Source organism: Sapajus apella, unplaced genomic scaffold, assembly GCF_009761245.1.
Source record: "Sapajus apella isolate SASKATOON/1434 unplaced genomic scaffold, GSC_monkey_1.0 scaffold3, whole genome shotgun sequence".
NCBI lineage: Eukaryota > Metazoa > Chordata > Mammalia > Primates > Cebidae > Sapajus > Sapajus apella.
The window spans coordinates 7,060,920-7,087,942 of NW_022436943.1; the positions used below are offsets into that span (position 1 = coordinate 7,060,920).

The window sequence follows — 27,023 nt, forward strand, 5'->3', positions numbered from 1 at the left end:
ACTCCTGACCTCGTGATCCACCCACCTCCGCCTCTCGAAGTGTTGGGATTACAAGCATGAGCCACCACGCCTGTGATGAAATCTAATTTCTACGGTGATAAAAATCAGCATGTGTTTGCAGTTTCAGGAGAAGTGAACTGACTGGAAAAGAGCACAAGGGAACTTTCTGGGACCATGAAAATGTCCTGGATACTCAGGGCACAGTGGCTGTGAGAGAGTCCTGCTCTATTAGGAGCAGTAAATAAAAAATAAAAAAATAAAATGTCTTATATATGATTTTGATGGTGATTATATAGGTGTATAACATCATTGGAACATATCGATCCTCTAAGATCTGGGCTTTTTTATTGCATATTAATCTTAACTCAATTTTAAAAATTATAATGGAGGAGGCCGGGCTTATGGGGCACCTTGGGTGAGGGTTCTGGATCCAGCTGGCAAGATGAGGAACCTGGGGCCATGAGAGGTGAAATGATGAGTTATCCAAGTCACACAGCTAATTAAGTAGCAGAGCTAGGATTAGAATTCAGGTTTCCTGCCTCCCAAGATTGTTAAAATGAGTCTTTGGAAGCAAACCCCTAGTGACTTCTTAAATCACTGGACAACCAGTTGTGGTAAAATTATTCTGGAATGGATTATGGAGAGGTCCTGGCTTGCCTGATGAATATAGCCCTGGAGCAGACAGAAGAAGATGTAAGTGGACAACTGAAGAATAAGTATGGGGATGCACTTATCCAAGGAAGCAATGGGTTGTACATCAGTACGCAGAAGAGAAGGATGTGAAGAAACCAAGAGAGCAACACTTTTCATAGTTGGATATATTTTTTAATGATTTTTTTCTAATTTTTGCTTCTTTTGTGATGTAATTTGTCCTGTTTTTAAAATAGTTGGTGATTTTTCACTGACATGTAAGATAAATGTATACAATTGTGGATTTAATTGTGAAGCATTCTTTCACTTTTAAGTTTCAGTCATTTTTCTTTTACCTCTTTGACAGTGTACAGAATGCTAAAAGAATTTTTAAAAAGACAAAATGCATCTCTTCCTACAAGATTATTTTTTAAAAAAATTAGAATGACCTATGACCTTACTTTATAGTCACAGGCCAGAGAGGCCTGATGTTTACATTATATATCATTTATTTACTAACCATACTATTAGTTCCTGTAACAAAATGCTCCTTTCACCTAAAAATGATTTTGAACACTGTTAAACAGATGTTTTCAAATATTGAATTTTAATGTGTATATATACCTGCTGAGAATCTCAAGGATTAGTAACAGTAAATTAGCAGAAATTACCCAAAGTGAAAGTGATTTACCGGGGATCATGGGTTGGCTTGTCAGCTGCTCCTCCCCGAGTGGAATTCCCTTTCACTGACAATCTAGAAAACTGGAGCAGCTTTTTTTAAAAAACATAAATAAGACCATAAGGCCAGGCACCATGTAATCTAGCACTTTGGGAGGCAGAAGGATCACATGAGGTCGGGAGTTCAAGACCAGCCTGGTCAACATGGTGAAACTCTGTCTCTACAAAAATACAAAAATTATCTGGGCGTGGCGGCACACACTGTAATCCCAGCTACTTGGCGGGGGTGGGGTTAGGGTGAGGCATGAGAATCGCTTGAACCTGGGAGATGGAGGTTGCAATGAGATTGCAAGATTGCACCACTGTGCTCCAGCCTAGAGTATATTTAAAAAAATAAATAAAATAAAAATAAAGACCACATTATACAATTTGACCTCTTCCGCTAAATACGTCTCCAAGTTTTTTCATGAGAGTACATGTAGATCTACCTCCACTTCTTTGAACCTAGGTGGCCTTTAAACATGTGACTTATTTGGTCATCGCACATCTTGTTTACCAGATAATACCAAGCTGGAGACACAGTCAAATAATCAGTGTCTGTGTGACCAAACTGTAAAATTCTAAAGAGTGTAACAAATTAACTCAAATCTTAGCATCTAAAACAACAGTTATTTCTTAAACAGTTTCTGCGGGTTTAGAACCTGAGAGCAGCTTTTCTAGCTCCAGGTCTTTCATGAGGTCACAGTCATGCTGTCAACTAGGGGTGCAGCCATGAAGATGACACTTGAACTGCAAAATCTGCTTCCAAGTTCACTCATGTGATTGCTGGAAGGATTCAGTCTCTTTCTCCATGGGCCTCTCTAGAAGCCTGCACACAGCATGGCTCTTCCCAGTCAGTGATCCAAGAGCAAAACAGTGTCCAAGACAGAAGCTGCAGTGTCTTTTATAATCTAATCTCAGGAAGGCCATCCCATTGCATCTGCTATACTCTACTGGTCACATAAACCAATCCCGGAGTGTACTGACTACACAGGATGTAAATACCAGGAGTCAGGGGTCACTGGGAGCCATCCTGAAGGCTGGTTACCAGATATTCCTAATACCTAAAACTGTGAAGCAGTCCAATAAACACTTGCTAGATTGGACTGAACCAATCTGTGACTGGTAATTCAATCCAGCCATCATGGTCCAAGACTTTGATGGATGGCTGGTTAGGTTACCCGAGTTCAATAGCTTTTAAGTTGCCCAGTACCTGAATAGTGTTCAGTAAGTGTACTACAGTAGCCAAGGAACTGAGAGAAATGAAAATATGAGTATGCTTTGAACTAAACACCAGGTTACTAAATTTGACTGCAGACACATGAATGACTAATGGCAATATGCAAATCACACAGATGTTCTCTTGTTGAACCACCAACCCCTCCTCACTTAAATTAGTCTAGGCTCCTACCTGTGAGTGGCTAGAAGCCAGATCTCAGCCTGGCACAGGTCCAGCTGACCTTCCTTTGTCCTTCTTCCTCCAACCCTGCTCCCACCAACTCTTGCATCTATGTTTGTCTTGGCTGGCCTTTGCGTTCTCAAGCAGTCCTGTCTCTAAAGGTATGCTGGCTACAAAAGTGCTCCAGAGTGACTGTGTATTTGCTTCAGGCTCTTCTGTGCTATTCCTACCCTTCCACCTCATCACCCACCATGGCTCCCCGCCAGTGCATGTTCTACCCATACGAAAGGCACTCAGAGCTCTTCAAACACAGTGTTTTCACGTGTCTGTGCCTTAACACGAGTTCTGCCTTCTTCCGAGAAAGTCATTCCTGGATTTTCTTCTCTTTTTTTTGAGATACAGTTTTGCTGTGTCACCCAGGCTGGAATGCAATGGCGCAATCTCTGCTCACTGCAACCTCTGCCTCCTGGGTTCAAGCAATTCTCCTGCCTCAGCCTCCCAAGTAGCTGGGATTCCAAGTTTGTGCCACCAGGCCCAGCTAATTTTTTGTATTTTTAGTAGAGATGGGGTTTCACCATGTTGGCCAGGCTGGTCTCGAACTCCTGACCTCAGGTGATCCACCTGCCTTGCCCTCTCAAAGTGCTGGGATTACAGGCATGAGCCACTGCGCCTGGCCCCTGAATTCTTTTCTGCCTGGCAAATCCCTTTTCCCCTTTCAAATCTCTGCTCAAGCACTGTCCCTTCTAATGAAACTTCCCTGACTCTCTAGGGCCTGCCTTGTCACTATGGCACAGTAGGACAGACTTAGTCACTCTTTTTTTGGATTATTGTTGAAATTTTGCACTTAACTTCTGAACCATCCTTAATTAGCAAAGGGTAATTATTATTTTATTCAATAGTAATTTTCCCTCCAAACTATGAGCTCCTTGAAGGCAGACCCTACCTTTTAACCACCTTTCACTTCTAACACCTATCCTCAGTGCCTGGACTATACTGACAAATAAATACTTCAACAAGTGAAACGGGGAACTAAGAAACATGTACCTGTGTACTGCAATGTACTGCTAAGTGAGAAACATCTGGTTCTAACCTGTAAAACCACAATTCTGTTTTTTCTGCACCCAGCTCACTCCTTCCATGTGTTGGGGGCTCCATTCCCTCTGTGCTAGGTTAACTGCTGGGCTATGTCAATCTTCATCTCTGCTTCTCAAAGAATCACTTGCTTATTGGCCACTTAGGCCTCAGGCTTTCTCGATTCCAAAGGAATCATTCTGGTAACATAGAGAGGCCAGGCAGCGTGCTGTGGTGATTAAACATACAGACTTTGAAATGCACAGACATGAATTTGTTTGGTGCGTGATGCTGGACGAGTTACCTAGCCTTTGTGGTGGGTAAAATAGGGGATATAATACTTTCGCTTGCTTTGAAGCTTATATTGGTCAGGTCTCAGCAGGAAACTGACTTTACCCTAGATGTTTCAAATGAATGGATTTCTTACAGAGGTTTGAACAAGGTAAAGGAACAAACAAAGGGTGGTGGGGCAACTGGAGACTAGCAACAGTGGGAAGTCATTATCCTCCCTAAGGCCGAAAGGACAAGAAAAGGAAATAATGGTACCTGAGCCCACTGAGGCCTGGAATCAGCTAAGGCTGGAGATGCAGCCCACCGCATGGATGGAATAAGGAAGAAATATCCCAGCCTCTCTTTCATCCCACCCTCTGATCATCTGCTGGGGTTACCTGCTGGTTGAACTAAAATGGCAATCAGGATGCAAAAGAGCCCTGGGAGCTACAGCCTGCAGGGTCTGGCTTCCGAGTCCACAGAGCAGGGCAGAGACAGCCAGAGAAGGGGTTGAAGGGCCAGGCACTAGCAGGCACAAGGATAAAATGAGAAAATGTATATGGTATACTTTTCACAGAACCTGGCACACAGTAAGTACACAAGAAACAGTAGTTGTGGTTACTGTATTACTATGGCTGCAACAAAGTGTGTTTTCTGGTTACACCCAGGGCCACAGGGCTCTGACTTCACGGTCAGCAAGGCCCTGCCTTAACAACCATCATTCTCTGAGGTCTGCTCAGTCTCACAGCTGTTTCTCCTGACACCAAGGCCTTAATGATCCCATCTCTGTTTTCGTCAGGCTAAATTAGGCTATTTATCTACAGGTTTGGAGCAAAGAAAAATACTTTCTAAGCAAAGTTCTCTGAAGAAAACTATCCTTCTGGGTACCACAGATCCCTTTCCATATGGTCAAAGACTCTCCTTTTTGCTTACCTAATGGACCAGGACTAAATGGCCATGATAATGTCAACTGCTGCTGCCCTATCATAAAATATGTGTGCACATAAGGGTTTAAAAAAAAATTTGAGACGGAGTCTCACTCTGCCACCCAGGCTAGAGTGCTGTGGCATGATCCTGGCTCACTGCAACCTCCACCTCCCAAGTTCAAGTGATTCTCCTGTCTCAGCCTCCTGAGTATCTGGGATTACAGGTGCATGCCACCACACCCAGCTAATTTTTTTGTATTTTTAGTAGAGATGGGATTTTGCCATGTTGGCCAGGTGGTCATGAACTCCTGACCTCAGGTGATCTACCCGCCTCGGCCTACCAAAGTGCTGGGATTACAGGGGTGAGCCAACACGGCCGGCCAAAAATGATTTTTAAAGTCCTTTGCCTTGCTACCATTTAGCTCACTGCTGTCTTTCCTGTGCTTTACTCTCATCCCTGTCACGGGTACAAAGTATTAGGATCTCAGGCTCCCTGACCCCATTACTGCCTCTCTAATCACTACAGCAATTGCCAATGCCATTCTTTCCCTTCCTTCACTTTTCTTTTGCCTAGCTTAGGTCTCGTCACATTTCCCATTCTTCTCAGCATTCATGCCAGAAGGCTGGTCTCTGAGGCAACACTGCCAGCAAATAAAACAGTTCCTGTCCTTCAAAAAGACAATCTGGTTCATCGCCACAGATTAAAATCTTTAGTTGGCTCTTATTGGCGGCTTGTTGCTAGTGCCCAGGGTTTGAAGTTTCTGAAAGGCTGAATGTGATCACTAACCTCACACTTGAGTAAAGTTTGATTGTGCACTTTGGTTGAGCATGTGCTACAAACAGGAAGTCAGTAAACTGGATATGTTTTAGAAAAGCAGAGAACTCATGAGTTTGGGCAGGAACTTGGATGGAAAACTGTCTCCTCCACCCACCTTTGGGTAGGGGTAGTAGTTAAGATGAATCAGGATGAAATATCCAGTCCTTTTGGAGCTGGGTACCTGATACAAACAGCAGCTACAGTTCCTGGTGGACCCTTAAAGGAAACTTCTCTCAATCTGCACATAGAGAGTCGAGGGTTGGATAGGGACCATATATGAACCTAAATATTGGCTAAATGAGCCTAAATTGTGTGGACCGTAATATACATGCACTGGATAACCATTTCTAATGCCATACGGAGTACACAAATTTCATCATTTCTATTATATTCAATTTGAAGACTTGTAATTTGAGGGCTATTTAGAAAACAATGCTATGCAGTGTGATTCAATCCAGGGTTATAAATTATATTGTCATAAGAACTTAATCCGTAACAGGATTAGCTTGGCTTTTAGAGTACATTCTGAAAGGAAAAAAGGAAATGATTTTCATACCGTAACAAGCCAATTCTGATGCCATTAAGACGTCTTCATTTATTCAGCTTGTTTGTGTAGTAAAGGCACCACTGCATCAATTTTAACAGAATCTAGCTTTTGAAGGTCTGAAAAACTGTACAATAAATAGCAACTGTTTTATTATTCATGAAAAAAGTCAGAATTAAATATGTCAACCTACGGAGAGGATAACAGTTACCTAGATCTTCTTGCTATACCCAAGGACAAACTAACAACCCATATTGAGGTTATGTGTTTGACTAGTGAAGACAGAATCTCATTCTAGGAAGTGTTAACCTTGTTTAATAAAAGCAGGAATACTCAAGTCAGTCACTCCATCCCCGTCAGCACTTCATCTTCCTTCCTCATCCCTAATCAGAGCAATGGCCAATGCAGTGATAAACCCAAACCATCAAAAGCCAAGTTATATGAGCTGTGATCACACCACTACACTCCAGCCTGGGTGACACAGTGAGACTCTGTGTCTTAAATTCTCAACAGGAGAGGTACAGAGAGGCCAACAGCAAAGGGTCATGCCTTAATCCTACCAAACTTTTCACCATGAAAAATTCCCACCATTTGTTTAAGAGCATTAAAAAAAGGCTCCTACCAATAAAGCTTTAAACGTAAAACTTACCTGTAATCATTATTTGCAAGGTACACCTTAACCAAATATTATTTCTGAGAACTGTTTATCTAAAACTATCTTTATAGGGCACAGAGGGAGACTGAAAACGTCCATCAATAGACAATGGATAAACTGTGATACATTCCAACACTGGAATGCTATTCAGTAATAAGGAACAGATTAAGAATACATTCAACAACATAAGTGAATCTCCCAAATTGAGCAAAAGTGAAACATAAAAAAGTACATATATGGGCCAGGAACAGACTGTAATCCCAGCACTTTGGGAGGCTGGGGGCAGATGACTTGAGGTCAGGAGTTCGAGACCAGCCTGGCTAACATAGTGAAATCCTGTCTCTACTAAAAATACAAAAAGTAGCCAGGTATGGCAGTGCATGCTTGTAATCCCAGCTACTCAGGAGGCTAAGGTGGGAGGATTGCTCAAGCCCAGGAAGCAGAAGCTGCAGTAAGCCCAGATCATGCCACTGCACTCCAGCCAGGGCAACAGAGCAAGACACTATTTTCTTTTTTTTTTAAGTACATGATTTATATAAATTTCTAGAAGCAAAATTATGGAGAGAGAAGTGGAACGATAGTTATGAGGGGAGGGATTAATTGGAAAGGGGCACGGGAAATTTTCTGAAGTTTCTTTATTGGGGTGTTACCAAATGTTACATCGCAAATTTTAAATCTGTGCATTTTGTTTAAATTATACCCAATTTTTACAAATTTGAAGTACTATGTATCTACTGGATCCTAAAGTTAATCTACCATGCATAGGAAGCATCTAATGAATCTTGTTATTAAAAACAAACACAGGACATTCAGAAAGCAGATATGAAGCTTTAATTCACCGTGAACATTTCTCCAACCATTCTGTACATTCAACTTGCATGTCTTCACACACATACACCTTTTATAAGACAGTTGTCTTACCAAGTGCTCTGTACCACACCAACATTCCATTTTACTAGTTAAGGGTGTATTATATATCATGAACCACTGATTAAATAGAAATACAGAAGTTAAATACATGTTAGAAAGTTTAAATTTTAAAAAAATTTAAGGCTAAATACCATGAAAGTTTACATGTATTCTTTAATTCTAGACACCATATCACAGTGACAGCCACTTACCATAAAATCACAATTGCTTTTAGATGACAGTACATTCAGATTTCTAATACCCAATTATTTCATTTCCACAATGTCAACTCCATGCTGCATTTTCATTTTTACAGACAGCAGACCAGCTTTCAGACTGCAGACCAAGTTTCTTGTTTAATAATATTATCTTAATCATGACCACAGGAAACCAATTTTATATTCCCTGTACTACACAGAGATGAGACAGTATTTGGTGTATAATACGGAGCTCTTCAGGGATGGTGTTCAAGAATATTTGAATAGTAGCTGAAAATAGGGTTTGCTAGAGCAGTCCACATATTTCATCGAAAGAAAAAGGCCCAGTCAAAACATTTAGAAATAAATATATAGTACAGCCTTTCCCAGTCCCAAATATTGCCCAGGAAAAAAGTTACAAGCTGACTTAAAAAAATAAAATAAAATAAAAAATAAAAACAAAAACACTTCAAAAAATAAACATTATATTTCAAGCAGCAATCTTCCTGAGTCTATTTTCAATTGAAACAAATTCTGCAGCCAATACTACAGTGATTCAGTATCCACAGTCCAGGAGTCGTCCTTGAACATCTAGTTCATATCCCACAAAAATGTGAAAAGACTCCTAAACACCCAAGTTATTATACAATGGAAAGCTGATATTGGCTTGTATTAAAATCCAGGTGAATATCAAACATAATCACAGCCATTTTTTTAACCATGATGCTAGAATAAGTGATGAAAATATATGCACAGCTGTATACAGGTCACTATTAAACACAGGAACAAAATGCCATTTGATGCATATCAAATAAGCTCCCAAAAAGCCAATTCAAATATATTTATTTTCATTTATGTTGATACAGTATTAGAAGGGACTGAATATAATTATGGAGACTGCTGCAAACAATGTTTGACACCACTAAGTGTTCTATTAAGCATCAGGCATGCACGGCAGCTACCTTTTAAAGTTTCTCATGTATATATCTTAACACATATATCTTAAGCTACAATATGTTTAAAGCATTTAGTCAATTTAAACCCAAATATTTTAATTGATCTATGTCTAAATGGAGAAAAACAAAAACTTTCTCTTGTCTTAACACCCGATGGTAACATTAAATCTTACTCCCAACATTGATATTTAAACTTACTTTATATGTCATCTTTAAAATTTCAAAAATGATGAAAATTCTTATCACTACTAAATAAGAAGTACAATTCCCCAGCAGCAGTCTACCCCACACACACTTACAGCATGCCAAGCCTTTGGAGATTACATAAGAGTGGTGTGCTGGTGGCTACAGATGACAATAATTGAAGAGATCAGTCTCTTCTTTTTATTCTGGATCTCCTTATTTCAAACTAAAGCTTTTCATTAATACAAATAAAAAATCTTTTTTTCTTTATTTAACTTCAATAGAAGAGTAGATAAAACTAAAAACCCTTATTGTCTTCAAGTGTGTGGCAAAATAGAAAATGTTTCAATTACATTAGGAATCGGGTGGATAACAGAGTATAGTTATTCCACTTAAGATGCATTCCAGTCAAATAATCACAAAAACAAATTCAGATTGCTTGGATCTTGGTCATTTATGGCTTAAAGTATTGGATTTGAAAACCACTTCAGGCTAAAATAAATGTATATGAATAATGCATAGACTGTGTACCTAGAAAATCATGCAATAAATATATGTTCTCATGTACACTGGAATCTCAGTGAAGAAAGGGGTCTGCGGGTGTGAATAGTACTGTTTCTTCACTTTAACCAAGAGGCTACACATAGTAAGATAATTGCTTTTGGCCTATTCAAGATCTTATTTGCCAGGTCATCCTAATTTTCTCAAGTTGGTAAAAGAAGCAAATGTTTCAAAACACCTGTGATAAGGAGTGACTTGCTTCAAGTGCAGGTGCCATGAAATCTGAGTTAGGCAGAACCAGACTCTCATGACCCTGCCACCCTGCTGCAAAGTCAATGTGGAGTACTTGACTAGCTAGGGTATCAAATGAGTAAACACTTAGAATGACCATGACCAACTGGAAATGTTTATTATAGTAGTATCTTTTTAAAAAATCTGCCCTTTAAATATCTATCATTTGAGAATTGCCAGTAAAAGAGCCACTCACTATTCTTGGTTTTGATACGCCCCTACAACATGAGAATTGAACTGAACTACAATGATTGTGATGTCATCTCTGTACATTCGAGCAAGCTCTTCAGGAAGACTAAGCATTTTGGAGAGACGCTCATGATCAACAGTCCCAAACTCGTTGTTGCCCACAGCGTGGCGAATGAGATGGGTTGCTGCATTCTGATCCTCAAATACCGAGGACATTTTGGTTCTCCTTTCTGTTAAAAGGCCATGCATCTGTCCCAGAGTCACCTTGTAGCCACCAACAGCTATTGGCTGTTGGTGATGCATGCCAGTTAGGTACTCACCCACAATCCTAACCACATCCTGCCTATGCATAGTCTCCCACAACCCATCAGTAGCCAACACCAGAAACTTATCCTGCGGCCTTAATCGGTGGTAAGTTACCTCTGGCTCGGCAGTGAGATAAGGAGGTGTGTGATAATTAGGAGGGATGAACTTGGTATATTCGTTGTCATTGAGCTGGTCTGGGCCAGATTCTATCACTCGCTTTTGAAGGTCAATGCTCCATTTGAACTTTACATCTCCAAAAGCCCTAAATGGCATCAGCAAGCCAAGCAGCCGATCCTGTTTTACCACACTCTTGGCCTCACTCTTTGGGTGTTCCAATTTCAGCCGTTCTAGTTCTCTTTCATTCTGAGCATTGTGGTCATTAGACAGCGTGACTGCTGACCACGAACCGTCCTCTTCCTGCACACCCAGCATGGCTCTGCTATCGCCAGTATTGGCCACATGAAGGTCAACACCATCCACATGGGCCACACAAGCAGTGGCCCCAGAAAATGCCACTCGAAGCACCAGGTAGTTGAGGAAGGAGTTGGGATCACCAACTTGAGCCTCCAAGGAGATGTCATTGTCAAGCCTCTTGAAAGCATTAATTAGAGCCTCCTTAACATCAATATCAGTTGACTCACCAGTGTTGAGGTCTATAAGCTCTTGCCAGTAAGTCCTCAAGCTGTTGAAGTACAATTTGGATGCCTCCTTACTAAAGTAATCATTAGGGTGCTTGTGCCACTGGAGAATGGGCAGCAGTGCCCGGCCACTCTCCACTGCATTTTCAATCTCTAGCAAAGTCTCATGGGGTAACAAAGAGACAGCAATATAATAAAAGAGTCTTTCACTGACTGCCTGGGAACAAGCACAGCCTGCATGGCCATCAAAAACCCCCAAAAGCATCCCTCTGGTCTGTAGGCAGGTTGCTGCACTTCTCCGATCCTCGATGGGTGCATTTGCAGGCAGCTGATTGCTGTCAAATCCAAGGATAGAACTGACATTTTTCCCATCAAATTCTGGCACTTTGAAACTGTATTCATTAGCTTTAAGGATGCTATTGACTTGCGGAGGTGTGAGGTAAAATTTCTGTGGTGTGGAAGCATATTTCCTTCCTTGGGTGTACTGCCACCAGTTCTCCTTTGGCCTGCAAAAGGTAGCATATGCTGGATGAGGTGTGTATCTCAGTCGACTCTGAGGAATGTAGGGTGAGGAACAACAGAGATGTTTGTGGTGGCAGTAACATGCAGTGCCATAGATCCTGCTCAGTTCACAGTTACGGATGAGAGGAAAGAACAGTTGAGTTGGTGCTGGCATGGCATCAGAGAACAGTGGCAGGCTGGAACTTCCGACTGGGATTCCTAGACAACAAATTAGACAGATGTACACAAAGAAAAGAGTTACATTGCAGATTAATCTAGCTTTGCTAACAAATATTAACCAAATCAATCTACATGCTAAGCCTTTGCTAGAAGGTACTACATTTTATTCATGCATCATGTACTATTTCTACAGGGTGTATTCTGGTAGGTACAACTCCCAATCATTCGTGGATCCAGGACTGAACTCCTGGCTCCTGTACGCAAAACTTCAATTTTCTCTTTTCTTTGTTCTTCTTTGTACAGTACAAACTGTGCAGAATGTACAACAGATTTGGCTGGGAAAAGCTGAGGAGATGTAGGTTATATAACATTATGCAGTAGCAGTCTACCTGACCAATCATCCTTCTCCCTCCCTATCCTTAAAAAATGCCTTGAAATCTCCCATTTTACACAGGGCCTTCTTCCATTTATGAAGATCCTTTACATAGATCTGTGGTCAATTTTTATCATGATTACACATGGTTATGACCAAAAGTGTTAAGATGCAGCCCAAACATATGTATATTTATGAATTACTTGTATATCATATACATATATTACTATAGTAATATGCATCGTGAGATATACTGAAAAATTTCTACATAATTAAATAAAAAAAGAAATTCCAATATTTTTTTCCTGTACCCCAGTAGATGGTCTTGCAAAACTTGCTTCTCTAGACACTATGGCAATGTGTCAGGCAAACGGGCATAGGTCTGTCACCAACTCCCAGATAATCTTGGAAAAGTCAGCTCACATCTTTGAGTCTCACTCTTCTAACCGGTAAATGACCAGAAGCGAGTAGATGCTATCTAAGGCTCTTCTAGGATTCATGTCTTTATGCTTATGGAAGTGAGGCTTTGAAATCAAATTCAGGTTTCATTTATTCACTGTTGAATTCTACCATGCCCTTCATGATAAAATAAAATAAAATAAAGAAAAGCCACAGAAGCATTTTTGTCTACTATGGAGCCAAAGTAGAATTAACCCCTAGAAAAAATGTTTTCTTGGATATGGTAATTATTCTGATTTGATCATTACACAATGCATACCAATGTATAATAAATGCACTGAAACATCACATGGAACCCCATAAATATATATTATTAAGTATCAATTGTAAATTAAAAATAAATTTTAAAAGACCAAAAATGTTTTCTCTCACATTAAAAAAAAAAAAAAAAAAAAAAAAAGTATCTATTTGCTCCAGGAAAGCAGTATAGTCAAATAATAGTCTAAGGTTTGGATTGAAAAGGTACAGCATTAGAATTACAAACTTAAAAATCGTATCACTCACTATATGACACTGAAAATAATTTCTGGGCATTTATTCAGAAACTTTAATGAAAATGTATCATTAATCTAGATAATTTATGCAAGAAAAAAAATCCCTCTTCTTCCTCAACAACATACATTTTCCCTGAATTCTTGAGATACTGCTTCAAAATAGTCATTTGGACTATAAAGAAACACACTTTGGAAATTCTTTAAATAAACAAATGCAACAAACAGAAAGGAACATGGAAAATAAAATCATCTGAGTTAATAGCAACTATTCCTCCCCAGGGCTAAACTCATTAAGAAGCAAAGGGATTAACAAATATCATAGCAAGTGTTAGTTATATGTTATTTTCATGTACCTTTTTTGAAGAGTAATTTGAGAAAAAGTGATAAATCGGGGTAGAGGGAAGCAAAGAAAACTAAACACTGAATAATCACCAATTCTTTTTTGCTTCTGTAATAAGCACTGCATAACCCAGCCACAGAGATTCTCTTTTTTGCAAGTGGTAGAAAAGATCATCATTTTAACTGCACTATCTAAGAAGGGATTTGTTTATGAAAATGAAGACAAGATCAGGTAATAGAAAGTGATGGCTATACTCTCGGAAATAAGAGTCCATAACCAAACAAGCATCCTAAAATGCACTAATGAAAAACAGAAATTCCAGAGAAACAGGAATCCATCAGAAGTAACCATTTAAATAAAAGCACTTCAAACTTCAAATGTGAAAGTCATCCAAAGGTTAAGTGTACATGGCTGAGCCAGAAGATGTGCTGGGCCACATGACAGTGGCTGCCACGCTTATAAACCATATCTCTCTTTGGGTTTGGACGCAGAAAGCATATCAACTCATTTTGTGCTTTGTATAAAAGTTTTCTATCATTAAAAATGTAAACTGATGTAATCTTAATGAAAACAATTTTTCTTCATAATTTTAGGTCTGCATTTGCTCTTTCTTTAAAACTTAAGAATCTCACAGGAAAAAAAAACAAAAATGTGCCTGTATGGAATGTAGATTGACTCAAAATAGTATTTGTGTGTGTGGGAAGGAGGACTGATAGATGCATAACAGGGTTCGATAGTCTAATTAAGGAATAACAAGTCCAGGAAACCTACACTTTCCTTAAATTCCTTTGCTTTGACTTTTTTTTTTTTTTTTTTTTTATTTGAGATGGAATTTAGCTCGTTACCCAGGCTGGAGTGCAATGTTACGATCTCAGCTCACTGCAACCTCCACCTCCTGGGTTCAAGCGATTCTCCTGCTTCAGCTTCCCAGGTAGCTGGGATTACAGGCATGTACCACCACACCCGGCTAATTTTGTGTTTTTAGTAGAGACGGGGTTTCTCCATGTTGGTCAGGATGGCCTCAAACTCCCGACCTCAGGCGATCCACCCGCCTCAGCCTCCCAAAATGCTGGGATTACAGGCATGGGCCACCACACCGGCTTGCTTTGACATCTTTTCTACTTTTGTAGTTGACTGCAAAATGAGTGAAATCTAGTGACAAAAAGCCAATGATTCACACAGCCTGTGCTCTGAAAAATACTTAAGTTCAAATATCAAACAATCCAATTCCCCATTACATTTTTCCTACAAGGCAAAAGTTATTAAGATTAAAAACAAAAATGAGAGAGTGAATTTTATTGACCGTATCTTTCAGTTACGCAGAGGCTTAGCATATGGACTGAGATTATATCCGAATGACCCAACCCCCAAGATGCCTTCAAAAGACAAAATTCCTAAGTAAGTTGGAATTTATGAAAACTGTGCTGTGATTAATGAGTGTTCTATCCTCATCGGTCCAGTATGATATATTCTCTCCATCAGATCAGATACCCTTTGGAGTCAAAGTACTTTCAAATGCTTTCGTAAACAATAAATGAGCACTGAAAAACTCTTAATATCCTTCAGAATATCCACTGATGCAATAACAACAAAACCCTCTACATCAAAACTTTTGGAGACAAACTTGTTAAATTAGTGTAGAAGGCTCTTGATCAGGCAATAAGAACAGCATTCAGGTACAACTGTTGGTAAAACAGAGCAGTGTCAAATTTTCAAGTTATTCCTGATCACAATTTTCACAGAAAAGTTCCTATTCCATGATCCAGATTCAGCCACATTATATGCAGTATCTTCGTCCCAGGCAGATTTGGCTGATTTTGCCAATGAATAATAAAGAGATGCACTGCAGCCAGAAACAGGAAAGAGACCCATCCATTCTTACTGATGTACTTAGCAGAGCCTGTGCCAAGACATTTCTTCCACTCCATCAACAGAACCATGGACCAAATTAATTAGCAAATGCTATTAAGGCACCCACTCCGGAGCCCTTTCGCTTTGCAAAGCTTCTGATGTAAATGAAAATGAAAAGCTATGCTAATCATTTAATGTGTCAGAACCCCAGTTTATGTAATCCGATTGCATTAAACACTCTACATACAGACCATCCGCGATTTTTCAACATTCTTCTGGAAATGCCTAGCCATTTCACAGCTCCTGTTATCTTTTTACATGAATGAAGATAGATACGAAGCACCATGCCAGTACTTGTTAGATTAGTTTCCTTTATCGCTATCTGAAAAACTGCACTCACAAAGGCATCAACGCTATCCCAATCCTAGAAGCCTTTGTCGCTTTTTCCAATCAATTTCATCCCTTAATACCATGCTGACCCACCTAAAACCATCCATACACAAAAAACTGTCACCATCCTTCCTGGGTACCCAACGCAGGTAGTTAAGTGAATACCTACCAATTCGTCTGGGCCCGGGACACACACACATTCTCCTGTCATCACAACACGGAGCCGACAACATCCACAACCCGCGCGGGCAGCAGCAGCGACAGCAGCACCGGCCCATTGAAAGCAAGGCAGAGATGCTCATTAGAGGAGGCGGCGGCGGGGAGGCGGGAGCGGAGGAGGGGCGAGGTCTTGCTCCAGCCCGGTGAATGGGCTGGGAGGGGGAAGAGGATGGAGGAGGGAAAAAGGGGTGGAGAGAAGGAAGCCAACCAAACCAACCCACCCCGTCGGGGAGGCGAAGCCACAGCCCAAGGCAGCGTGGCCCAGGTGCGAGCAAGAGCGCGCCCCAAGGACCAGCCCCTCCACCCAGCCGGGGCTCGAAGCCCTTGGGCGCGCACGGCAGCCCCGCCCGCTGCCCGCCCCCGACCCCCCTCCCCCCCCCGACCTCCCTCCCCCCTCGACCTCCCTTCCCCCAAGCCCCATAGGCGCCCGCTTCAGTCCGCCGGCGGGAGGCTGCCAGCAAGGCCAGCCCGGACCCGGGGTGCGTCAGGGAGACCCTCAGGCAGAGCCACAGCCCGGCAGCCTCCCCGGAGCTCACCCTGCCGCGGGCACCTCGGCGCCCTCAGTGCTGACACCCTGCGCGCACGGCCCGGAGGACCCGAGAGCTGCATGGCGGCCCCGCCCCAGCCCCCCGACGACCCCCGCGCCAGCCCCATAGCCCCGACGCCCCTGCGCGCACTCGGCGCTCCAGGGATCGTCCCGCCCTCCGCACGCCTGCGGCCGCCGCTCCACTAACACACCTGGCGCCCCCTCACAACTTTGGACGGGTGGGGATTCCGGACGGGGCGGCTCGTGGCCGGGAGCAGGGAATACTAACCGGGCACGGCAGGAGACCAGCTGGTTCTTCCCGACGAGGAGGGGGCGGCAGCGACGCCAACGCTCGGCGCTCCTTCCACGTACACCCGTGCAGCTCCGGGAGCACGGGCCCTCGCCCCCGGCCGGCCCACTCCGCGCCCCTACCCTGTGGGGCCGCCACCCTGCCCCGCCCGCACGTTCGGGCCGGAGCACTTCCCGCCTCCTGATTGGCTGCGCAGTGGCGAGTGGGCGGGGAGGTGGGTAGGGCCGCGGCCGGGGGAGGGGCGGGGGCGGAAGAGAAGAGCGCTGCCCGCCAGCTTTGTGACGTCACGGGGGTCAGACAATCCCTTCCATTCGGTGCGAGCCGCCCATTGGTTCCCCGGGCCCGCCTCACGTGACCCCTCTCTCTGGCGGGTGCGAGGTGTGGCTGCGCTGCCCTAGGGCGCGGTGGTCCTCTGGGCCGGGCGACTTTGGGGGAGCTGGTTGCGGGCCAAGGATGGGGGAAGCCTCTGGCTCGGCTCCAACGTCTTGGCGTGCGTGGGGCCCGAGGGACAGGCTGCTCCCCCGCCGTGCAGGCTTCCTGGAATTCCTAGCACCTCGGCAGGGATGCGGTGGTGTGGGTGGCCGGCCCAGCGGCCAAGCCTCCCCCGCACCTCGCGGCTGGGTGTGGGCTTCCCAGGGTAGGCTGCGGGCGCGGCTCCGAGCCCCACGGGAACCTCAACTCCCTGCAGCTCATCTTAGCCTGCGGTACAAGGCGTAGCAAAGAACCTCGAGAGTGGCTGTTCCTTCTTTCATTTGATACGTTGCAGATTTTAGGAGCATTAATTCCCATCTTTTTTTTTTTTTTTTTTTTTTTTTTTATCGTCCCAGAGAAGGAAGCAGGTGTAGACAGCAGCACGACGGAATTGTGATGAGGGAATTCTCTCTGTAGCCTAGATGTGTACTCACGTTTTCTGAGGAGTTTTCAATCAATACCGTCTCAGTTGCCCTGAATGGTTACCAGGAAAGAACAGTGGACTTGGAGTCAGAAGACCTTCATCCAAGTCGATCCCTGTTATAAGTCCCATTCCTGCTCCATGAGATTTTTTCTAATAGATTAGACTCAGATGAGATTAGATTTAAGGTGGCGTTGGTATTGGCTATGGTAAAACAGAAAACATCTCGAGGGCTCTTCAGTGATTTCCATCCATACATCCCTTTTGTGAGATAGTGGCTTCTAAAAGCTTCCTTGGAGATCGCAGGTAGAGCATTGCACTTGCCTAGTGTTCTCCAATAAGTTGACTTTATTACATATAACTTCATACTGGCCAGTCAGGTTCACAAAATGATGTGAATTACCTGATTTTTATGTAATAAAGGAAAAATGTTATATACCCAAACTGGTGCTTCATAACTCCTGGATCTTTCAAGTTGCTATATTCTCTGTTCTCCAAATAAACTAGAGGAGAATCTTTTTGCCCATCCCCAGGTTTCCCAGGGAACTTTTATGGCTAGTCTCTCTGGCCTTCATCCCAGTTTTCACAAGTCCATCTGCCTCCATCCTCTCCTTTTTGCTTCTTGAGTTTCCCATAAATTCGCAAATATTCTTCACGGTCCTTTTCCTATTATCTAATTTATGTATGTATCTGGTTTCTTCTTCATAGATGCATCCTATGCATAGATGTATAGGATAGTGTAGCCTAGTGATTAAGAGTGCATCTGGAGCCAGGCTGGCTGGGTTCCATTCCCAGCTCTGCAGCTTTTTTTTTTTTTTTTTTTTTGAATAGAAAAAAATAAAGCATTAAATTGTACAAATTACAAATCTGTTCCAAAATATACTTACATTAAATAAAATATGCATTCCAGTAAGAGATCTACAGTGAATGACTATGCATTCTGGGAAGCTTCACAACATCTAGGCAGGGCCAACATTCGTGAAAGAAGCTAAGAGATTTTGCATCCAATCACAGTTTGTAGTGGGTACCTTATTGCCAATCTGCAAGTTACACTGAACACATCATTAGCATCCCTTGGGGAGAAAACCAATTTTGTTGTGGAAAAGCGAAAGCAAGCTCTGGCCTCAATTTTGAGTTCATTACAACTTCTTAAGAATTTCACCAGTAGCCTATACAAGTTCAAAAAAGTAAACATATTAAGGTAAGCAGACAACTCTTCAGAAGCCCAAGCACATTTTCTTCCTGTATTTATGTTGAATTCTCCATCTACAATGAGCAGGCATGAAGATGGTCTTCTTCAGGGCAACATGGTCACAGGACTGGGGCAATCCAGGGGACTGAGAGCGAGCATGAGGACAGGAGAAGGGGCTACCTCCTGCTGTTTCACGTTAGAGACAAACTAACACAGTCCATGGGTCTGCAATCATCCCCTTTTATCATCTGGCATAAGGCTTGATGTAGTCATCCACTTTATTCCAGAAGTCCTCCTTGTCTCACAAATGATGTTCTACAGCTTCAATATTCAGTGGATTATCAAAATTCAAAAGATCACTAAACAAAGAGTGTAATCCCCAAACAACATCCTTTAATGTTCTTGTGGGAGCCCAGCCAGGGCTGTCAATTGAATGTTCTCTCAGTAAAGTCAGACATATTTCCCCTGTGTCTGTGATGTTGGGGTGCCAGAACTTGGTCAGGCATTTCACTTTGGGAGGCACCATGTTGTACGCATCGGGAACTTCAATTTCAAACTGAAATTTTCCACCCTGGTAGTAACCCTCATCTGCAAAAGAAACAGTACATCAGGAAGGTCTGGCGGTCAGTAGCAGTCCAGATGACGAGGCAAACAAGGTAAATTAGTTTCAAGTTCTGCAACTTCTTTAACAAGCAATTTGTCTCTCACAGAAACCCTCCAAGTGGAGTCGGATGCTGTGGCTGCCATCCGGGACCCTTTGAGACCATCGCCATGCTTCACTTTGCTTGCTGGCGTTGGCATTACTGCTGCCTTTACCCTGGGCTCCAACAGGTGAGGCGGGCCCGGTGCCCAACACCATGCCCGGCCGGGGCAGCTGCTGCGAGATGCGGCCCCTCACAGCCGCACCGGCTCCCGGAGCTCTGCAGCTTTCTATGTGGTCTTGGGCAACTCTACATGCCTCAGTTGTCTCAAATGTAAGATAAAAATTTTAAAGGTAGCTGGGCACAGTGGCTCACGCCTATAATCCCAGCACTTTGGGAGCCCGAGGGCGGGGAGGGGGGTGGATCACAAGGTCAGGAGTTCAAGACCAGCCTGGCCAAGATGCTGAAACCCCATCTCTCCTAAATACGAAACATTAGCTGGGTGTGGTGGCAGATGCCTATAATCCCAGCAACTCGGGAGGCTCAGGCAGGAGAATCAGTTGAACCCGGACCGCAGAGGCTGCAGTGAGTCGAGATCGCGCCACTGCACGCCAGCCTAGGAGACAGAGTGAGACTCTGTCTCAAAAACAAAAAGAATAGGGCTGTATTAAGAGAGTTGACATATATAGCTTGAGAATATACATAGCATGTAGTGAGTGTTGTGTGTTAGCTATTGTTGATATTATCGACATGTCCAGGTCAGTGTTTTGGATTAAGAACTCCTAGAAGGTAGAAGATCCAGGCCCCCAAGTGCATTATATTCTATAGTTAGGTACTAAGAAGCTATTAATAGAATGGAGAATCTTAGAACCTTAGGATATCAGTTTAAATTCATTTATGTGGAGGGTCTCTACTAGTAAGCCCTTACTTTGTGGACATGGAGACAACTTATCTGAAGCTATGAGTAGAATTTTAAGAGTTTCTGTTTTATGACCCAAAAATGAAGTTCATACTAGACTTCTCTGTTGTCTTATCAACTTTTTCCTGGCCAGGCTTATTCGGCTTATGCCTGTAATCCTAGCTCTTTAAAAGGCTGAGGCAGAAGAATTGCTTGAGCCCAGAGACCAGCCTGAGCAACATAGTGAGACCTCATCTCTACAAAAAAAATTTTTTTAAATTATCCGGGTGTGGTGGTGCATGCCTGTAGTGTCAGCTGTTCAGGAGGCTTGCTTGATCCCAGGAAGTCGAGGCTGCTGTAAGCAGTGATGCATCACTGCACTCCAGCCTAGGTGACTAAGCAAGTCCCTGTCACAAAAAAACAACCAAAAAAAAAGCTTTTTTTTAAATTGCATTTTAGGTTTTGGGGTACATATGAAGAACATGCAAGATTGTTGCATAGGTACACACATGGCAGTGTGACTTGCTGCCTTCCTCCCCTTCACCTATATCTGGCATTTCTCACCATGTTATCTCTCCCCAACTCCCCGCCCCCCGCTGTCCCTCCCCTATTTCCCCCCGACAGACCCCAGTGCGTGATGCTCCCCTCCCTGTGTCCATGCGTTCTCATTGTTCAACACCCACCTATGAGTGAGAACATGCGGTGTTTGATTTTCTGTTCTTGTGTCAGCTTGCTGAGAATGATGGTTTCCAGGTTCATCCATGTCCCTACAAAGGACACAAACTCTTCGTTTTTGATGGCTGCATAGTATTCCATGGTGTATATGTGCCACATTTTCCCTGTCCAGTCTATCATCGATGGGCATTTGGGTTGGTTCCAGGTCTTTGCTATTGTAAACAGTGAAAAAGCTTATTTGTTAATGGTTGTGAAATAGAGTAATAAGAATCCAACATCCAGGCCAGGCGCAGTGGCTCATACCTGTAATCTCAGCACTTTGAGAGGTAGAGGCAGGTGGATTGCTTGAGGACAGGAGTTTGAGACCAGCCTGGCCAACATGGTAAAACCCCATCTCTACTAAAAATAAAAAAATTAGCTGGGCATGGTGGCAGGCACCTGTAATCTGAGCTACTTGGGAGACTGAGGCAGGAGAATCACTTGAGAATCACCTCCACTAGGAGATGGAGGTTACAGTGAGTGAGAGTGAGACTCTGTCTCCAAAAAAAAAAAAAAGAATCCAACATCCATATCAAATGACCTCTTCAAAGCTGTTACCTCAGTAGCAACACTTATTCCACACTGACATTGCCATTATTCAGAGCACTTTTAAAATTCCCTTTTCAAATTGTTTTCAGATCTGCACAGGAAACTCCAACTTGTTTTACTATAACCAACACTTTGGTTTTATACCAGAATAGTATTGATTTCCCATCTTATTCTTCTTAGTTCTGAATGACCTGGATATTTCTTAAAAATAACACCCACTCTCAAAAAGAAACTGGTATTTGCCACCACTAAATATAGTCAAAAGAATTTTGACATAAGTATTGAATGCCAAGGTGTTTTTGAAATCAGAATAAAGCCTTCCTAAAAAGATGGCTTTGAAATAATCTCATTTACAGGTATAAGTTTTGTCCTCTGGTTGTAAAGTTGTATGGTTCAGTGATATGTACATTATAAATAAACTGTCCTTTTGCAAAGGTACCAACCGCTGGTACAACTGGAGGAGATTCTTTAGTATCTCAACCTTGATTCTCCTCTGGCCTGGCTTTGTTCCTGTTTCTAGATGGAGCTCCATTTAGCCACCCAATGGGCTTGCTTCACAAGTGCTGTTTGTTATCACATGCCCATCTGGCGGGACCAGGACAGGTCCTTGGGTTTACTGCTTTGATCCCAAACTGTTTTAGCCACCAGAGCACCTGTTGATACTTCAGCATTGGAAAGTGTTGAAAAGCAGCACTGAAACAACCCAGGATCGTTGTGGAGAAGGTAGGAGAGAGGAGGGGGCTCCAAAAATAGTATGGTATTAAGAAAGCACTGTGCAAAATCACCTGTTTACACAAATGCTTTCTGTGATATCAAGAATGCAATGACATTTCCTGAATGGGAACCTTAACATTTAGTGATCCATTTGCCCTAGGACAGACTTGAAAATGAGCAATGCTTGACCAGATTGGCCTGATGTTCTTGTGGGCAGGTGATAAGACCCTTAGGGGTATTAGAGGTTAGCTTTGACAACATGGAGATGACCCATGGAGTCTCAGTGGTGCCAGCCAAGAAGCTTAAAATAGACCTGCATGTGGGTCTGAGATACCTTCAGCCTGATGGTTACTGATTTATCGTGGCCTTTGCCAAAATCACCAGTCACAGGGAAAAGAGGCTGGTTTACCATACTCTTCTAGCACCTGTTTCCCTACAGCTCATGGCTAGGAAATCATCAGGAAATTGCTGAGTAACTAAAGAATGGCTCCCTGTTTTATTACCATCTCAGTGTCTGGGAGTTGCTTCTTTGAAATTAAGTTGTTTGGAGTTTGCAGTGCACTTTCACATTTGTCTCATTTTATATTTGAAAAGGCAATAGAATGTTCAAGGGGGAAAAAGCTTTATTTTCTTGTAAGATGAGGGACCAAAGGCTCTTGGCTGGCAGGCAGGAAGTTTCTGTGTACTAATTGAACATGACAAAGAAGACAAAATGTAGGTGTCTGAGGTTGCTTAATGATAGAATTCAAGTGCTTTACCAAGAGGATTGCATGCCTGTGGACCTGAGATTGGCACGTACTTCAGAAATTCCTGTTAGTGAGGCTATCCTCAAATACTAAAGAGGACATGTGTGGGCAAGAGGGGAGAGATGAAAGGGGGGTGTTGGTGTTATTATCTGGGGATCAGACAATTTGGCAAGATTAATTTTTTATTCAGTATAATTCTGTAGGTGGATTCCCCGAAGTACAGAGGGTACAAGGTAGGGGACAGGCTTCAGGGGAGCTGAGACATTAGGGTGTGTCTAGAGCACTTCTTACAATAGATGCCAGTCATGGTTGCCCCTGAAGCAGGTCCTGCCAATGTGCAGACTTCAGTAGGAGTCCCCAAGATGTGAACTCAGAAATACTAGTGGCTGATTTGCATACTTTTTAAAAGCTATAATTCTTTGCTTATCTTAACTACTTAGAGTATAAAGTTTTCAAGAACAGAGGACATGTCTTCTTATGCACCAATGGCCTGACATATTGTGAAAACTAACAGGGAGCAGATGCTTCCTTTCTAGTATCCTTTGCTCTAAGTGCACTGTCTCTGTATGAGGCAGGCATTATTCTTATATCCATTTCACAAGAGAAGAAAATCTCCATGAGGGTAATTTGCCCTAGGATCACGTAAGAAAGAAGTTGTGGAACCATCTACTTCAGAGTTGCACACTAACACACTATATTATAGTATAGTGGTCACTATGTGTAATAGGAGCTCACTGATGAATAAATGGACTTGTTTTAAATGAAGAGAAAAAATGACATGTTGCAACACGTGAGTGAAAATATTTCATGAATGAATAAATGAATACGTCACCTTTTATTCTATTCCTTAGGTTTCCAAAAGGGCTTATGTCAGAATTAGGATTTAATTATTCTAGCTTTGTGAAAACTAAAGTTTTATGTTTTCATTATGAGTTTGAGGGCAAACTGCATCCTTATAATTGGAGAATTTCCACCCAAGCTTATTGCGTCTGTAACCAGCAGCAAATTTTGCACAGCTAAGTGTATCACCACTGAATAGCCACTCTTGTTAGAGAGCTGCAGGGTTTGAGTATAGTTTATCAGGAGAAACAATGATAGCTTATAAAAGCATATTTTCCTTAGAAACCAGATACTATATTTGTAGGTAAATACTGTATTTAGTTTACATTCTAATATAACTATAGTTGATTATATGATATGAAGCAATTTGATTTGTTAAAAGCAGTAAGTTAATATTCAGTTTAAAATGTTACTTTTATGTTTAAATAGTATCAACTGGAAAGAGAAAAGTTCGAGGAGAGAAAAAGAAAAAAAAACCAATGAATTAAAGAGGAATGTTAATAATAGATATGGAAGGCTGGGCAAGGTGACTCACGCCTGTAATCCCAGCACTTTGAGAGGCTGAGACGGGCAGATTATCTGAGGTCAGGAGTTCGAGACCAGCCTGGCCAACATGATGAAACCCCATCTCTACTAAAAATACAAAAATTAGCTGGATGTGGTGGCGTGCCCCTGTAGTCCCAGCTGCTCAGGAGACTGAGGCAGGAGAATCACTTGAACTGGGGAGGTGGAAGTTGCAGTGATCTGAGATCACCGCACTACAGCCTGGGTAACAGAGCGAGACTTCATCTCAAAAAAAAAAAAAAAAAAAAAAAACTGAATCCAGTTTCTGCCAGGAACAACAGGCTCTGGAACCCTTATCAGAACATTCAGAGAAATACTCAGGTGCAATATCTACATTTTGATCTTATCTGTTCTAAAAGCATACTGGTTTTGTGGAATGAGTATGAGTTGGAGTGAGAGACACTTGAGTTAAAATCCTAGCTCTGCTTTTTATTTTCTGGGTTTATCCTTCAAAATGTACCCAATAACTTCAACCTTGTAAAAAATCTAATGAGTGTTGTAAGGATTAGGAATCAGCCAAATGATAACTGGCAAATAATGCCAAATATGAACATTTAAAAATGAGTTTCCTATTGCTGCTGTAACGAATGACCACAAATTCAGTAGCTTAAAATAACACACATATTATCTTTCAGTTATGAAGGTCAGAAGTCTGAAATGAGTCTCATTGGGCTAATGTCAAGGTGTCAGCAGGGCTGTTTCCTTCTGGGGGCTCATGGGGAGAATCCGTTTTCTTTCCTTTCTCAGCTTTGAGAAGCTGCCCACATCCTTGACTCATTGCTCCCTTCTCCATCGTCAATGCTAGCAAAGTAGCATCTTCCAACTGCTCTCTGACTTTGACTTCCTCCTCTGTCTTCATTTTAAAAAGATCCTGGCCGGGCGCGGTGGCTCACGCCTGTAATCCTAGCACTTTGGGTGGCCGAGGTGGGTGGATTACCTGAGGTCAGGAGTTCAAGACCAGCCTGGCCATCATGATGAAACCCCATCTTTAAAAAAATAAAAAATAAAAATAAATAAAAAGATCCTTATGATTACCTTGGACACGATGATAATCCAGGATAATCTCTTTATTTTAAAATCAGCTAACTAGCAAACTTCATTCCATGTGCATCCTTAATTCTCCTTCGACATGCAACATGGCATATTCACAGGTTCTGGGATTCTGATGTGGACATCTTTTTTTGGGAGAGAGAGGGCATTATTCTGCATACCATAGCATTTTTCTCCCTTAACATTCATGTATTTATTAATGCATTTATTAAAGGAAAATATGAATAATAAGAATATTTTTATCCTCAAGAAACCTAATATTTAGGTGGAGAGCTTAAATATGTGGAAAAAAAAAAAACATTAACCAACAGTACAAGGCAGCAAGCAACAAGTTCACCATGAGTCATTCAAATTTGTGTCACAGGCCGCACCTGGTGGCTCATGCCTGTAATCGCAGTACTTTGAGAGACCATGGAGGGAGGATTGCTTGAGCCCGGGAGTTTGAGACCAGCCTAGGCAACATAGTGAGAACTTCCCTCTAGAAAAAAATTTAAAAAATTAGCCAGGCATGGTGGCTCACATCTATAGTCCCCATTACTCAGGAGGCAGAGGTGGGAGGATCACTTGAGTCCAGGAGGTTGAGGCTATGGTAAGATGCGATAGTGCCAGCACACTCAAAAACAAACGCAAAGAAAAAAAAATAACACATTTTTGCTACAGGCTTTGCTGCTACAGAGATCACTTAGGTGTGTGAGAGAGGGAAAAAAAAGAGTCACTGGAAGTTTTGATTGTCTAAAAGCAGTAATGTAATGAGAATGCCCCCTTCCCTCTTCAAAGGTAACTGTGATTTTAGGTTGAGTTAGGAACAAAGGAGGTGATAGTCTCCCTCCATTCTGCCTTGCTGAATGCCCACCAAACTTTGAAGGGAAAAAAAAAAAAATCAACAGTGTAGCCAGAGGAGGGCTACCAGCAGGATAAAAAGTTTAGAATCAGAACATAGGAGTAGTTTAGAGATATTCATGGCATGCTCTTGAAAGACTTTAATGACAGTCATATGAAAAGACACCTAGGTTTGTCTTTGAAAACACTGGAGTTTGAAAAAACTAAGCCAGGCACAGTGGCTCACGCCTATAATCCCAGCACTTTGGAAGGCTGAGGTGGATGGATCGCTTGAGGTCAGGAGTTGAAGACCAGCCTGGCCAACATGGCAAAACCCCATCTCTACCAAAAATACAAAAATTAGCCAAGCATGGTGGTGTACACCTGTACCCCAGCTACTTAGGAGGCTGAGGCATGAGAATCACTTGAACCTGAGAGGCAAAGGTTGTAGTGGGCTGAGGTTGGCCATTGCACTCTAGCCTTGGCAACAGAGTAAGACTCTCAAAAAAAAAAAAAAAAGGAAAGAAAAAGAAAAAACTAGAATGAGTGTGTGGAAGTTAGA

General features: G+C 42.4%; 1 protein-coding gene and 2 pseudogenes across 8 annotated transcripts; 1 reads left to right on the forward strand and 2 right to left on the reverse strand.

Moving 5' to 3' along the window:
* The first annotated feature begins 467 nt into the window (after positions 1–467).
* On the forward strand, positions 468–1,059 carry LOC116529418 (annotated as a pseudogene). The gene has a single exon (XR_004259498.1). The product of XR_004259498.1 is annotated as a U6 snRNA-associated Sm-like protein LSm6 pseudogene (transcript).
* A 6,778-nt stretch (positions 1,060–7,837) lies between these two features.
* PDP1 (pyruvate dehyrogenase phosphatase catalytic subunit 1) lies at positions 7,838–17,086 on the reverse strand. 7 transcript variants are annotated; one of them, XM_032249137.1, is made up of 3 exons: positions 16,822–16,987; positions 15,957–15,991; positions 7,838–11,919 (listed from the first exon to the last, which is right to left on the reverse strand). In XM_032249137.1, the coding sequence occupies exons 2-3, from the start codon at positions 15,985–15,987 to the stop codon at positions 10,262–10,264; spliced, it is 1,689 nt and encodes a 562-aa protein (XP_032105028.1). In that variant the 5' UTR covers positions 15,988–15,991; positions 16,822–16,987; the 3' UTR covers positions 7,838–10,261. The 7 variants fall into 7 exon arrangements, with proteins under 7 accessions (XP_032105028.1, XP_032104999.1, XP_032105005.1 ...); XM_032249108.1 differs by lacking the exon at positions 16,822–16,987 and adding an exon at positions 16,684–16,789; XM_032249114.1 differs by lacking the exon at positions 16,822–16,987 and adding an exon at positions 16,543–16,559.
* Positions 17,087–18,600: 1,514 nt separating this feature from the next.
* Positions 18,601–19,810, reverse strand: LOC116530780 (annotated as a pseudogene).
* Between the last annotated feature and the right edge of the window lie 7,213 nt (positions 19,811–27,023).

Coding starts and splice junctions, on each gene's coding strand:
- PDP1 (XM_032249104.1), bottom strand. CDS start 16,089: ATGAGCATCTCTGCCTTGCTTTCAATGGGCCGGTGCTGCTGTCGCTGC. Junction 11,920..15,956: donor TCCCGGGCCCAGACGAATTG/GTAGGTATTCAC, acceptor TTTGTTGTCTAG/GAATCCCAGTCGGAAGTTCC.